We start from the raw sequence: 16,261 nt of genomic DNA, 5'->3' as shown, positions 1-16,261 counted from the left end.
ACCATGTGATTTATCGCTTTTTTTGAGAAATATACAGTGACCAAGAGATTTCTTTTAAGTGAATAATAAAATCTAGTAGGCGACACAAAGCTTTTTTTAAATTTTCCAACAGACCATATGTTGTACCTCACTACTTTCATGGTTCAGCCAAGGAATACAGAACTGTTGAGTGGTTTTGGTATGGATTTAAAAGTTAGATACTCACGTACAGATAGCAATGCACTAAAGAAATGAAGGGAAAAAAAAAAACACTAATTGGACATTAAATGTTAGGCAACAATTGTCTCATGGAAGACTCATAAATTACTTTTTTAAAAACTGAATACGTAAATGACAAATTCTACTAATGTAAACAAACTGGCCATAGAATGGGCCGGCAAATCTGTCATTTTAGCTGCATCGGTTCAGTGCTGTACCTTCATAGCATCATATGGGGAATGCCCCTCCATTTGTGGTCTGTAGAAGAACAAAATGACCTGATGTCTGTGGTAGTAGGAAGAAAAATGCTCCATATTAGTGGAGTGGAAAACTTAGCGACAGTGGACAGGAAGAGTAAAAATTGCTTCTGAGATGTTAGTGGTGTGTAGCAATAATAAATATTTATTTTATTTTAATACTCCCACATCAATGGTTGGTTGAAGTAAAATGTGTCTGTTGAAGTAATAAATGTTCACGCAGGAGTAGAAAACACCCCAGTGTCAGTGATCAGTGGAAGTTAAAAATGCCCTAGTCCTGGTGATCTGTGAAAGGAACAAACCCCTGCAGCAGTGGTTAGAGGAAAAAATGCACCTTCATTAGTGGATAGTGGAAGTTTTCATAATACTGTGTACTGATACCCCAATTATTGTAATTATCAATGAAAATAATGAAAAATACAACCCCAAGCACTGGTATCAATGGGATAATAAAAGAAGCCCATAGGGAGCTTAGTTGTCATTTAGATAATAAAAAGAATCCCTCCTCCTAGTTCTGCTACACTCCACATGTTTTAACTATGAGACTTCACAGGCACCATCAAGCGGAAGATCATGCTACCCAATATAGCTTGTGGGAGACTGCCTGGAGTCCAAAGAGAAAGCCAGGGGCCAGTTTATAGCAGGCCAAATGAAGAGAACTGCTTATCTATTTAGGGTTAGACTTAAGAAGGTGCACAGTGTGGCACTGCACAAGGCACAGACCTTTCTCAGTCAACAGGGGCTGGGACAGGGGCCCCCAAGTAGGTCGGGCAGGATAGCTTCTGTCTATTCTACACAGGAGGCCACTGTTGGCTACATCCTCCTCTGCATATAATGACTAAAAATTCCTTTTCATGCATTATTTTTTTTTTTTAATAATTTGTATAGAAAAAGCTGTCATAATTATTTCATAATGAGGTCTCAATATTTATTCTTTTTAGGTTATTCCAGATATTTTATACACAAATTGCATTCAATAAACTTTAGTAAACAGGAGAATTTTTGCATTAGGTTGCCTATTTATAAAAACGGGCAAAATGATTGTTTTTCATTTAACTGGACTTTAATGCTCTACTTAAGATTTTTAATCATTTTAAACCAAATTTGACAAATACATTTGAACTACCAAAGAGTAAAAAGTGAAATGTGGACAGATTGTTGAACAAAATTACAAAATGTGTTGAAAAACCTTAAAAAGTTCATCCACCGAGTGGAAGCTTTCATTTCTCCAGAAATATAAACCAATCAACTCACAAAAACCTCTGTGATAGAACAAGAATCAGTGTTTGTCTTTCCCCACAGTCAATGCGTAATGATATTACTTTGCTGTTATAATGGCTTTGCCAATGTTATCTCCCCTGAGCATTCCAATAAATGCAGATGGCATGTTTTCAAAGCCTTTAGTGATGTGTTCATGGTACTTCAGCTTCCCCTGTGCAATGACAAATAATAAGTCACTGTTGTGCAGAAAGGTAAGATATGTAATATGTATAATAATTACAATTTAAAAAAAATATAGGACTAACATTTTTTTTCTAACGATATATATATATATATATATATATATTATGTATACATACATACAGTGTAGGCTTAAGTTCAATTCCTGTGCTTCTTACAGGTCTTTTTTACTACTTTGTCCCTGTCAGAGGGAATTTTTTCTCACTTCCCACCAGGACAGGAAGTGATGGAAAATCTCTCCAGCAGCAGAATAAAAAATAACATATTTTTATGGTTTTTCTTCCTACAATGACACCCTTCCCACTGAGTTAATATGATAAGGGTTATTTATTATAGGGTTCTAACAAGCTATTTAGTTTTATAAATTGGTTATTAGTGTAAACTGAATGTGAATTGGCTATTGGTGGTCTAGTATAGGCCTGAAGTAGAACAGAAAGATCTTTAAAGGACATACAGTTTACTGGGCTTTCATAAATTCTTAAAAGGGGGGTTGGCATCTGAAACAGGACACCACTGGTCTTCTTTCACTATTATCTTTTCCTTTTCTTCTTTCTTCTGTTTACTTCCCCTATGTTTTTCCATCATATTCCTCATATGCCTCACCATGCCTTTTAGGTGCATTCTTCCTGCTGCTCCTAGAGATTTATTCAGTCAATTATGGATTGTGAACTATTTTGGTATTCTGAAATTCCTAAAATGGATTGTTTATGTCTGAAAAGGAATGGCAGTCTTAGAGAATTAACTTGTAAGCCTTTTAGACTCTTAAATGTTATAGGGATCAGTACAAATACGTTTAATAAAAATCCTAGCACTGTGGATGCCCAGGTAGAGCTTTCTCTCCTGTGAGGAGAACAGTAAGCAACAGAGTAGTGACGTCACTAAATCTTACTTCTGATTCTGACTGCTAGCAATCCATTAAAATAGCACACGTCATATATACAGATACAAGACAGTAGGAAGTGACCGACTATGTTTAGGAGACTGTTTATTGAGGCTTTGGTAAGCCACAAAAATATCTGAAAAGGTTCTCTAAATCATAGTAAATTTTTACTTTTTGAGTTTAGGTGCCTTTTGTCAACATTTAAACCTGCTCATATTTCTTTTGATTTTGGACAGATTTTGGTAAAAGCTAAAAATTTAGGTAATATTTTATTGTTGTCTGTAAACCCTTTTGGTGATGAGTTTCCTCACTTCCTGTAAAAAATTGCAGGAAGTTCTAACCCTTCTTTACTAAGCTAAAAGTCTTTCTTTGTTTTTGATGTATTCCTGGTGAAAAAATTTTACATCATTTCATCTCTTGACATGAGGTGAAAAGGACAAAGCCAGCAACAGACAACCCAATAAATGCAGAACTCTTTCCCATTCTATCCTATACAAAATGAAACGTTTTGAGTGAACATAATGTTAAGCATATGGTTTTAAATAGCTCTATTTTATGGAACAGTTACCTCTACAACCCATTGCATCAGTTTGTCCAGACCCTCGTCATATCTGTTTAACCATCGGGACACTGTGAATCCTTCCATTCGCAGTTCTTTGAAAAGTAATGGAAGGTGGACATATTCCCCTGTAAGGAAAATACAGATGGAGGATTTAGATGACAGTCCAACTTGTTTATATGGTTTGACCAACAAACAATTTTAGGCAATTGCTACATTAATGTATTTTTGCCCAGATGTAATTTTAAAATAGTGAAAGGGAAATGTTTTTTGTAAGGGTCAAATATGTTTACAAATATGCATATTCAACAATGTCAATCTACATTGCTAACACACCAATATATAGATCTATATATAAAAAAAAGGTCTATCGATCCTAATGTACATTATGTTGAAAATAAGAATATACTGCATTTCTGTTGAATATATATGCCTGGATGTTTATCCGTACATAAATTCTATGTTTAAGATCTATTTGTTTGCTGAAAAGTTAGATATCACACAGAGATTGAAAATGAATAATATATAAACAGACCTATTGTTCAAACCATGCACCTTTAAAGCTCTGGCTACCCATAGACATCAAAGAGCAAGATCTGCATGATACAAATGGCTCTCTATGCATGTTGGTGTTGTCCCAGCTTGCAGAAACTTTGTATATTTGTTGTAAAGCCACATTGGTAAAATATCCATTAGTCAGGAGTAATATATACATTTTTCCCTACCTTTTCTGGGGATTTCATCATTGTACAGTGCAATAGCTCCACAAACTGCAATCCTTCCATATTTTCTCATTTGCTGTAAAGCCACATCAGCAAAATATCCACCAACCTATGTTGGCACAAGCAAAGATTAGTGATTCATTTGTGACAACCATAAACAATTACAAGGCAATCATCAAAAAGCACATATTGTACTGTAGAATTGGAACAAACTTACTGTCCTTCATATTGTTATCATGTATTTATATAATGCCTAGGTATGTCTATGTAATTATAACACCTATTATAGACAAATGTTCCCACAATAGTCTAAGACTAAAAACGAGTAAGTTTTAAGATTGTGGAAGAACACCCATGCAAATACATATAGGGAGGGCATGCAAACCCCATGCAAAGAGCATTGTGGCTGAGACTTGACCAAACTAAACCCAGAAGATGCCAAATAAAATTACACATTATATTGGGAAAAGTATTTGGACACCATTCTAAACCAATGAGTGTAAAAATTTCCATGGAACTTGTGCAGGTAAGTTGGAGAGAGAGGGGATTTTCTGGGGTAAGGCCAATCTAGGGCCCTTCATTGCATACCTTCCTATGTAATTGCTAGTTGCCTTGAACTTTCTAATACATTAACAAAAATATATTTTAAGATACTATATATAACAAAATTAATATTTTCTAATACAAAATGCAAACAAGGAATTGTCCCAGTTAAGTAATCCAAAGTAGTGAAACAAGATGGTCAATTCATAACCTGGCGACTAGCATTTTAAGAAGGAGAAATCAACAAATATAGCCTCCATGTTCATCCTATAATAGGTGTACTATAATTCCTGTTGGCAGTTTTGAAGTACAGAGTTTGGCTCATCAGTGGGGAGGCCAATGGGAATGTTTTTCAAGTGTTATCTTAGGATGTCTGGTTTAAAATAACCAACTTACATTCTCAAAGTAACAATCATAACCCTCTGGAGATGCCTTCTTCAATGCTTCCGCCAAGGAGCCTATGGTCTTGTAGTTAAAAGCCTCATCAAAACCAATTTCTTTCAAATATTCAACTTTGTCATCTGAGCCAGCAGATCCAACAACCTTACAGCCCTAAAACACACCAATCAAAGAAACTGATATTGATTTTCACAGTGTAAAGCATCAAGTATCAATGTAACAGATACATTTCCCCTTATCCAAACTTATATTCATCAAAGTTGTGTTAAATGAGTTGTTTGTATAACTTACTAAAATCTGCTTACTTGTTTTATTCTTCCATGCTACTAATTACCCCTTCTATCATGCATAGAACAGAAAAGCACTTCATTATATTTATGAAAAATTAAATCTGATCTATTTTTATAGGTATGCAGTAATAAAAGACTCTTATTAAAAAATACTCACAATTATTTTTCCTATTTGACCAACAATCGATCCTACAGCGCCAGCTGCTCCATTGATAAGAAGTATTTCACCTTTTTTTGCAAAAAGGATCTCTCGTAGGCCAAAGTATGCTGTTAAACTTAGAAAAATAAAAATTATATATTCCAATAAGTACATCATTCAAGTGAGGTGTAGAACTTTTGTTGTGTTTTAAATAGAAATAAACATAAAATAAACACAATGAATATTTCTATCATTTTTCTATATAAATTTCAGACTTTGGCAATACCTGGTTTGTATTATAAAACTGCAAAGCACCTTTACTGAGATCACCTGTGGAGAGATGTGCTCCCAACTGAACCACAAAACCCCATTCCTACCTAAAAGATGGGATGGAATAGGGACCCCAAATAAACTTTATATACTACTAGGCTTCGAATATGATGAGTGAATTTTTCTTTTCAAACATTAAGTCGCTATTATTTGTTTTTTTTTGTGATTTTTTTTTTTTTATAATTCCTGCTAGATTAATAAATCAACCCCATGGATGAAACCCATTAAGAGGATTACCATTTTTGTAAGACGCCTAAGTAAGATCATGGTCAAAGGAAGTAGGGGTGCCTGTTAATATGTAGGACTTGCTTTCATACTTTCCAACATACTCCCTATAGGCAGCAACGTTAACTAGAAAAATCTTAATCTGCTGTTTGTATGTCTTACAATTTTCCATTTGTTTTCCCATTATTTATAGACACCTGTTGAGATATCTAACACTAAAAGGAACCACGTCTCTCATATGCTGGTAAACAAACTGTCCTTTCTATTTATACCGGGGTAGCTGGTTCCAAAATTATGAATACTCTACAGCTCTACAGGTCACCCTTTTATCTGTCTTTTCCAGGAACCATTAAATCCATCAACAAATAATATCTGTGGCTTTCTCACTGGTGCCAGGGCAGGTATCCCTATTCACTGGCAATCTAGACAGGTACCTTATGAGCCAAAATAGGTAATTAAACTAGATTCTACTGTAGTATGCATTTGTAATGTCTGACTGCTGAAGTTATTGACAAAACAGAACATTTTTTATCACAACTTGGGTAGCTTGGACACACTTCAGTGGAAAAAAGTGAAGACTGCCCATGCTGTATGGTATTCTTTACAAATGTCAGATTTATTGGCTGCCCTGCTCTAACTCACAGAGATTTCTGTACACGTTGATCACAGACATGGTGTGGGCTGTCATCAAAATAACCAGATTTTAAAAACAACCTAACCAATCGGATTTCACTACCTAAACAGCACAAGAAATATTTATATGTAAAGTGTAGCTTCAGATCAGATTTACAATTAAACTAAAAATTGTAGTTACTCACCCAGGCATTCCTATTGTTCCAAGAGCCAGAGACTTGGGGACATGGTCAGGCCAATTTTTCAAAAGAGGACTTAGCTCTTTCCCTTGAGAAACAGAATGTGTAGTCCAACCAGCATTTGATATGACATAGCTTCCAACTGGGAATGCTGAATCTTTGCTTTCCAAAACCCTAAAGAAGAAACAATATAGTTCAAATGCTATTGGCTTGAATAAAAAAATAATGTATTACAATTCATGCTACTAACCTGGTGTTTAGATGTATATTTTATAGCACAATTTCCAGCAGTATTTCGACTACAGCTTATGATGCTTTTAACTAAGACTCCAACTATCAATTTTGAAATGTTTAGCTCACAAATTTTAGCTTATAAATTAAAAATTCATCAGATACCTTAAAGATACTCTGCCACTGCTTTGGGCAATCAGCTGCAGAAATGTGAGCTAACAAAGTTATTGGTGCAGTTATTCTGAAGTCAGATGTCAGAAGGGAGTTTAGAAGCCCCAGACTTGCAGGCCACTAACAGTACCTCCTCTAGCTTCTACATTAACTTACTTCTGCAAGTAGATAAAATTTTACATTTAAATGTTAAGTTAGAAGTTAAATTCTATGAAAGTAACTCTATTGTCTATTTTGACTCTTGGACAGTGAAAGATAGGGTCAGAAAAGTCCCAACACCTATCTGTCCTAAATATGGTATAAATGGACTTTAATCCTAGAGTGCCATGGGAAGCTGAACAAATTCCAGAATTAAGGCTGCCAATGCTTACAGTGCCTTTCCCTTTTAATTTGATTGTTGATGTAGGGACTGGGAAGAAACACCATTTTAACTAGAAAAAAATGTTCTTTGTTTGGGCAGGAAGGTGGAACCACAGCATAGGAGACATCAGCATTTAAAACCTTTCAAAGCATGCATGAAGTGAAGATCTAGGCTTTGATCTGCTTGAGAATTTAATCGACAAGGGCTGGAATTATACTGCAAATATTACGGGTCTTTTTTTAGAAGGTTTTGTTTATTTTTTTAATAGGTTACTGAGTTGCTGAATATATGCATTTGGTCTATTTCATTATTTATTACTTCGGAAGATTAAAGTAAATTATTACCTTGCAACTTGGGTTCCAATCATGATGTCCCCCTCTTTCATCATTGTTTTACTGTATGGCCTGGTACAAAAATAAAGTGGGTTATGCTTGTGATACCACATAAACATTTGAGGCAGCTGTTTATATGTTTCAAAAATGTCATTTTTAACATTTATAACAGACTCTGCTCCCAAAGTATATCGACCCCAATGAGTGAAGACCACATCTAAGAATGATAATTCAGACACAAGCTAAACTAGCACAAGGCATAAGCTAAATTAGCTTCAGTTTACATCATCCCAGCCTAGCCAATCAAAATGGTTAAAAATGAGGTATCTTACAGAAGAAGAGGAAAAAGGTGGCGGCACCCACCATAGAACAGGGACAGGTGAGTATATTTAAAAAATTGTAGGCAGGCGAGTTTTTTTTTATTGCAGAAGGGATATTCCTTGTTCCTTATGCAATAACCACCTGACTGGTTACAGTTTTTAGTTTTTAAAATTTAGTCCTACTTTAATACACTTACATACGCTTTTATTTTTGTCCTTTGAAATGTAATTGTGTTGAATGTGATCCTGCCTGCATATGATATTGTAGCTGTTCAGCAAAAGTAGCAGTTAAATAAAACATTTAACACTGACAGTGGTGCTTTAAATGGTCAGTTTTTTATGTATCTAGACAAACTTTGTAACATAAGAAGAAATAAACATGTTGGTGTAAATGCATAAAAAGTGAACCTGGGCTTTAGGCTCATTTACTGTACTTTGTAAAGTCTATCTAACGCCACTAGTCCCCTTTGCATAAATCCACTATAGGTTGACATTCAAACATCCGGCAACCTGCGGACCTGAAGAGTGCCGGATTTTCAAAAATTCCGGATTTTTTACAGTTATATATGCTGTATATATTTAACAGAAAATGACTACCTGTACCGTTCTTTAAATAGATGCTGAATCCATAATGGGGCTATACAGCAGCAAATAAAGGAGAAGGAATAAACAGGAAAGCACGTGCAAGCAAGATCCAACAGCTGATTCTGGAGTACAGCGCCATCAAAACATAAAGGGTGCCTCCAGAAAAAACGAGCTTCGAAATCCATGCCCGAAAACTGAAGGAACCAGATTATTGATGGCCAGATTTTTGAATGTCAGCCTGTACTCCCCGTTTTGCAGGTGCTACTATCTAAGAGTGGCTACAGTCCTCCTCTGTATGTACCATACAGGGAGTGTAGCCACTCTAACACAGGAAATGTGTTTTTGGACAGATTATCAGATAAAAAAAAGGGAAAAAGCTTCAGATATAAAAACTAACGCAGCCACCAAGGACTAGTGAGCTGCAATATATTCCTTTTTGCACTTATGATTAGATATGTTTTATTACAACGGATTGTAGAGATTTTCAAGTGACTTATAACTGAAACCTTTATTTATTTATGAAGAGCCAATATATCTTGCTGCACTGCATCATAAATAGGGCCTGTACATGAAAAACAACTCACAAAACAAGTACCAACAATGACACAGGAGGAGAAGAAGAACCTGCCCAATCCAATTTGCAATCTATTAGGTGGGGGAGCACAGCAAACTATAAATAGGAGACCACAAACTTAATTGTAAGATAAACAGATAATTGCATACCTCATGTATGGGTCCACACTAAAACACTCAGCTTCCAACAACACCTCTGTAGAGGGAAAAAACACATTCAACAATTCAATTCTGAAGTAGCTGATAGTAAACAATAATATTTCTTCTGTTATTATCTTTGTATTTCGAATAATCCAGTAAAACATAAGAAATCTTACCTCCATTTTTTAACTTTTGCAACTGTGTTTCCACTAGTTTGAAGTCAGACAGTTTGGGGGCCCCCTCGAAATGCTTCACCAGGGTCCACGAACGAGACAGCACCATTCTGCTGAGACTGCTAGATAAAAATCATCAGATCACAGTCCACTGCACAAAACCTTTTATTATAGTGTTTCAATAAGGAGGTGGTTCTAGCTGAATGATATCAGTTCAGCTTTATTGGTTGTACAAATAATGCTATGTTCACCACACCAAGATATCCTGCCAAAAATCATAATCTTCTTTGTATTTTCATGGAGCTCTACAAGTTCTTTCTGTTATATTCTGGCCAAGTATTTGTTTTAAAAGCAAAATGACTCAGAAAACTGTAAATCTGCATTTGATGAAGAATGACTTAGCAAATAACATAAAATGAATCTTGGTATGCATTTGTTCAAGCCATGCCTTGAAAAATTTAGAAAATCTTTAACAGAATATCTCTTTATAAAGGTATACATCACATCAGTGATTACCAATTCCCTTTAATTTACCGCTGGATAATTTATAAGGATTTAGGTAGTATCATACATCTGTCTTTTGTGTATAATTTGTTAGATACACTGGATCTTTAATATATTTTTCAATGTTTCCTTTTGTTTTAATTCTAATGAAGTCAAGAATGGAAGCAGATTTGTGATGGCATGGTGAGTTTGCATCCCCCAAGCTCCTGTTTAGACATAAAGGATGTCATGCCAATACATGCAAGTCTGTATCTCTCATTCAACATGCCCCTGCAACAGTTGGGAAAAGGTGATTTTGTACATGAGTACAGACATGCCCTCCAGCCATTCTTATGAACAACAGTAAATGCTTCTGATTGTCACAAGGTCTCTCCACCCTTACCTCTTTGAGTCTAGGAAGTTAACACTGAACCAGTTATATCACAGCTTGTAAACAAAAAAGAAACATTGTACAGCAGGTGCGTCAAACTTTGGCCCCCCAAAGGAATTTTAAATATGAATTGCAGCAGGCCTGCCACTGCATTGAAATTGCGCTGCTATTATATTTCCCGACATCACTTGCATCTATAGACCAGCGGCCTCTCAGCCTATGGGTGGCCCCACATTGGACTGTTTTATTGACACAGGGAATTGTAGTAGCGGTGCTATTTCTTCTGTTATAGGCTTGTTCCAGATTGAATGTGAAGCCAAACCTCTTTGTTTACATATAAAAAGGTTTTATATCTATCAAAAAACTTTAGGTTTGGCCTGCGACTTTGTCTGAGTTTTTAATTTTGTCCCTCTGTATATTTACCCCTCCTGTAGTACAGTATTGGCATTTTTTTTTTTAAGAATTTGCCTTTTACTTTTATGGTACATGTGTTTTTGTTCCTCAAATTCACTTTACCTTATTATCAAATAAGGAGAGAAAATGAGACTATTTGCAAAATCAGCACTGCACATTTATTTGTATATCTGGTATTATTTGCTGCTCAGGAGACAACTTGATGACACCTTTTTGTCTGCTTGTTATTTCACACTTGTCATGGTATAGGACTAGTATATTGAACTATCATATCTACATCACAGATAGGGGAATGCAGGAAGGGATGAACAGCTATTAGTCTAGCATCTGTATGTATGTAAGTATACCACACAAAATACAGTTCTTAACTCTGTACTTTGTGTGGTGTTTTCCCTATTCCCTATTTTTCCTGCTCTGTACACTAGGCCTGATTTATTAAAGCTCTTCATGGCTGGAGAGGATTCACCTTCATCAGTGAAGCTGGGTGAATCCAGGATTCAACATCTGCTAGCAAATAGCAAAAGAGCAAGAAATGCATTCAAGGTTTGCTGGATCACCCAGCTTCACTGATGAAAGTATCTTCTCCAGCCTTGGAAAGTTTTAATAAATCAGGCCCACTGTGTTCACTATTCTATATCATCGCTTTTACTTTTCTGTGCATTGCCTATCCCTCACCTTCCCATTTTCTAAATTGCACTACACCCTATTCTTCACTGACACATTCTGTACTTTGCATTGTGCATTATATATTCCATACCACCTTCTTTCATACTCTGTACTGTGTAAGTCTTCTTCCACACCACCTCATTCTGTAATAAATATAGGGCCTGATTTTTAAAGCTCTCCAAGACTGAAGAAGATAGACTATCAGGAAAAACCTGGATGACCCTGCAAACCTGGAATACATTTCTTTGAAGTTGAAATTAATTGTTTTTATTTAACAAATGAAATCCTGGAACAAATCCTTTCCTGGTTTGTCCTGGATCATATAAGTTCTCCCATGATAGCCTATCTTCTCCAGTCTTAGTCATATTTAATAAATCATACCTGTTACGTTTCCTATTCCACACCACATCTTTCTGTTCTCTGAGTGGTTCTTGTTCCATGACAACACATTCTGTATGCTGAGCTTTATGTTCTCTTCCACCTCATTCTGTATTTTCTGCTGTGCATTTCCTATTCCATATATTTTTTATACTCCTTTAAAAGGCATTTGTTATCTTACGGGTTGCTGGATTCTAAGTACTGCTCATATTTTTTAAATAAAAATCTTCTCAGAGAACAGGTTGTCTTTCTGGACCTGATATATTAAAGTTCATCAGGACTTGAAAAGATAGACGCCCATGGGAGAACCTAGATGATCCAGCAAACCTGAAATGGATCAGGTTCAAAACTGAAAACATTTGCCAACAAATGGCTTTTAAGAAATGCATTCCAACTTGTTTGAATATAGACACATGGTGTAGTTTTTTATGCACATTTGTGGATATTGAGCAATTTTGCAGTGTCCAAGTGACAAAAGTGGTCATTGATTGTCCGGTTACGCATTGGGAGCAGTCAATAAACAGAGTTAGTCTTGAAGCTAGGATTGGGGTAGCTTTTTGTGTGGCTATTGAAAAAAAGGAGTTATTAAACATGGAAATCTGGATTTTACATTGGTATATATGAAGAGGAGCTGTGAATCTAATCTTTCAGGATCCAAAAAAGGAAATCTCATTACATAACTGTATTTGGATAAATCTTTCATCTTTACTTGTGGTATGTAAACTAGTGGTATGCCCAATGGGTTCCTTTTTTCATACATTCTTTGGTTGTACATCTGCCTAAAAACTCAAACCCAACGTCACAAATTACCACATCCTATGCCTGCTATACAAATGCTTCACCTTCTAACTTTATATCTGATATTTGTTTACCATAAGAATGATGTGAAGTTTGTTAAGGAAAATAGGCATAAAGAAAGTAGCAATAAAGCAATATTCATAAGCAAGTAGCAGAAGCTACAGCAAAAAAAAATTTTTTAATTATCTTAACTAAAATATAGAACAGAAACGAAGATATTTTTAGAAGTTTTTTTTATTATTTAAATATTATCAATATGAAAACAAAATCTGGATGTTACAGCTACAGATCAAGTGTACACAGGTGCCAATTTTTTTCAGTTTTAAGAATGAGAAGGACTTGTCAATTATACAAGCAGGAGATAATTTTTGGGAGTAGGATCCATGAAAATGTGGGATATTTAAATTTCTTGACAATTTTAGAAAATCATAGATGGAAAAGGGGTGATTTATTTTAATAAACTTTTGCAAATTGACTTGTTATTTATCAATTTTAAAAGAAGCAGAGATTTATTTTAGGCATTTAAGCAGGCTGGTAGGATACATGCTGTTTGTTTTGGCTTCCAAACTTTACCATTAGGAAATGTAATATGCTTAGACTATCCATATCCAGCCAAATGTACCTAATCTCATCTCCCATATTTCATTGTATATACTGTAAACAGCTAAATGCACCGTTGAAATACAAACAAGAGAACTGTTTTGCATCACAAAACTTTTATTTATGTCAATCCATTAATGAAGTCACATTGACTTGTGATGAGAGAAGAAACAGACAGATGTGTTTCATTAGGCAGATTTCAATCATATCTTGTCCTGTACACTCATCAGTGAAGGATACCCCCTTGTAAACAATTGTCACAGGAACACGGGTCCCCACTGAAAGATTTCCTGCCTTTTGCATGAACATTCCTAAGGAATCAGTGTCTGCATATTTGACAGCTGCTATTCATTTTCTATGGGACTGTTGCTGGAAGACACTACCATGTTGTGAAAGGTGGCAGTTCCTGGTGTGAGGTATTGCTAAACCTCACTGCAGGTGTGAACCTAGCCTTAAAAGACACATTAAATATTTGTATAGTATTTAAATAAATGCCTTCATGAGTTTTTCTTGTATCTACTAGGAGTTTAAATTCAAGTATACTTTAAGTTTTTGTATGCAAGCAAATTTTCGCCTTTCAAAACAAGATTTAGTATGTCGCAAAGTGCAGCCTATTGATACTCTATGTAGCAGCAAGAGGCGAGTTCCTGTTATGATAAACATGTACAAAATAGGAAACGGAATGTGTCCTTACATGACCCACAGTATTCAAATCTATTAACACATTAAACAGAAATATACACATGTAACGGATAGCTGACATACAACATGCTGCAAAAGTATGAATATTAACACATGCTGTTCAGAAACATAATGGTATGTTTTACCTCATTGTTCTATGTTGGAAGTTATCCTAGTTTAAAGAAGTTTCTAAAAGCAGCTCGCACTCTTGTGTATTGACTCCTCCCCGCTGGCAAACATTTGTTAAAGGGCAGATCTTATATCCTACTACTAATTTATGCTTTGCAGATATTTGAAGGTTTATTTATTTTTTTTCATTATGAACAATTAGGTAGGAAAAAGTTTTAAATAAAATGTGAATTTAAAATAGAGCGGTGAATGACTTGTGCAAAGGTTTATGTTAATCGATGTTCTACATATTCATGAGAATATCCACATAAGTATGTCAGTAGAACAATCTACTGAGACGAATCTCAGGTTGGGAAGAGAAGCCATTGGTGAAAAAGCTGCAGAGTATGTCACAGCATATCACAAAATGATAGTTGCATGAGAACTACTTAGGCTCAACACCCACATTTCTTTATATTATTCTTTAACCTGATAACAATTGCTCACTCACCTCCTTTTCCCCTTCAATTATCCTTTACACCCTTGATAATAGTTAGTCCTCAAATTCTTCCTTCCAACTCATAACTATGCCTTAATGACTATGGGAATGCGGAAATGATTTTGGTCTTGCCAATAAAGTCGATTTGAATTGCACTGAGTGAGGGGAGAAGGACAAAGACAGAATGAAACAGAAAGATGGAGAGAGCAAGAATAAGGAGCTGGAGTAAGATCAACAAAATTAAGTAACCTAATTACAGTTGCATTATACTCACTATATACAAAACATCCTAGCAATATTTTAACATACATACCCATTCAATAGTTATTTATAGCCACTGTGACTGAGTGCCCCAAAAATGTCAGGGAAAGTGCATTAAAGGCTCCAGGGAAATTAAAGTGAGGTAGTGTTATTAGGTTTCCTAGGAAAGAAACCAGGGACAGTAGGGCCCTGGAGCCGGCCAAGGGAGTGAAAGAGAGATGTGATCAGTCAGAGGCTGAGAGGGAGCCAGAGTGGATTCCAGGCCACATGAGAGGAGAGAGGGGACAGAGCTCCAGGAAAGCCAGTGGGCAAAACCAGATTGGAACTGTGAGTGAAACAGTGTTGATTTAGTGTGTGTTAGTTAGAGAGGGCACCTAAGTGAGGTAGCCAGAGGCCCAGCCGGGTACTGTTCATTGTTTTGTTGTGAAGTACTGGAGAGTGTGCTGTAACACTTGTCTAAACAAAAAACTGCTGTAATTTTAGACTTTTGGAGTCTGATGCCTCTAATCTGCCCTGTAAACATCCCATTACCATGAGCAACCCCCAGTGAGATCCCACACAAGATAACCTAATTAATCACATCTGTGAAACTTCTTTTACGGTAATATACATTTAAGGGTTTAAGACTTTCCCTTTTCCTTCTATTGAGAAGAAATTCATTGCTTGTATCAAATGGGCCATGCTATAAAACTAAAAGACTATTAATGCTGCCTCATAATGACTGTAAATAAAGCATCCTGGCAATGTTTAAACTGCATACTGATTAATTACATACTGCGTACAACTACACCTTTATATGTTTCACAATTTTATGAGTAATTAGAACTGAAATTTTTTATAACACATGTGAAGCTTATTTCACATATATTTGAGATTCTCCCTGTACTCCATTTTGTTTCCACCCATGAGCTATACTTTTCTCTGTCTCTACCACTCAGCACTGTGGTGACTATTTGTATATATTTTCACTTAGGTATATCATTAACTTTCTAATCCTATGAAATGGGAAAAAGTTCAGCTAGCTTCTGCTATCTTTTATAGTAAGGTTAACATTGGCAAGATTTTTAAGGTGTGACATAAGGCGTAGCACAACAAATATTGAGGACATTTAGAGCTAGTTATCACGTACTATTAGAAAATCAGCTATTAATGCCACAATATTAGGAAAAGAAATGTGTGTAGTTGCTATCAGTATGCACAATACAATGATCTCTTTGATTATTAAATGTAATAAAGCTTTACCCTGTCTACTTTTTTCTTTTTTAAAAAAAGGGTAGAAT

General features: G+C 35.6%; 1 protein-coding gene across 2 annotated transcripts; it reads right to left on the bottom strand.

The window, feature by feature from the left end:
• Positions 1-1,358: 1,358 nt before the first annotated feature.
• LOC140326109 (prostaglandin reductase 1-like) lies at positions 1,359-15,134 on the bottom strand. Of its 2 annotated transcripts, none has more exons than XM_072404429.1 (10): positions 14,260-15,134; positions 9,706-9,824; positions 9,539-9,584; positions 7,923-7,982; positions 6,822-6,989; positions 5,467-5,584; positions 5,017-5,172; positions 4,081-4,186; positions 3,365-3,483; positions 1,359-1,887 (listed from the first exon to the last, which is right to left on the bottom strand). In XM_072404429.1, exons 1-10 carry the CDS (start codon positions 14,262-14,264, stop codon positions 1,774-1,776), a joined length of 1,011 nt encoding a protein of 336 aa, XP_072260530.1. In that variant the 5' UTR covers positions 14,265-15,134; the 3' UTR covers positions 1,359-1,773. The 2 variants fall into 2 exon arrangements, with proteins under 2 accessions (XP_072260530.1, XP_072260531.1); XM_072404430.1 differs by having other exon boundaries at positions 9,706-9,821.
• Between the last annotated feature and the right edge of the window lie 1,127 nt (positions 15,135-16,261).

The sequence above is a fragment of the Pyxicephalus adspersus genome, chromosome 3, assembly GCF_032062135.1.
Source record: "Pyxicephalus adspersus chromosome 3, UCB_Pads_2.0, whole genome shotgun sequence".
NCBI classification, from domain to species: Eukaryota; Metazoa; Chordata; class Amphibia; order Anura; family Pyxicephalidae; genus Pyxicephalus; species Pyxicephalus adspersus.
Note: the sequence above shows the minus strand (reverse complement) of the source record. Positions and strands in the feature narration are given on the sequence as shown.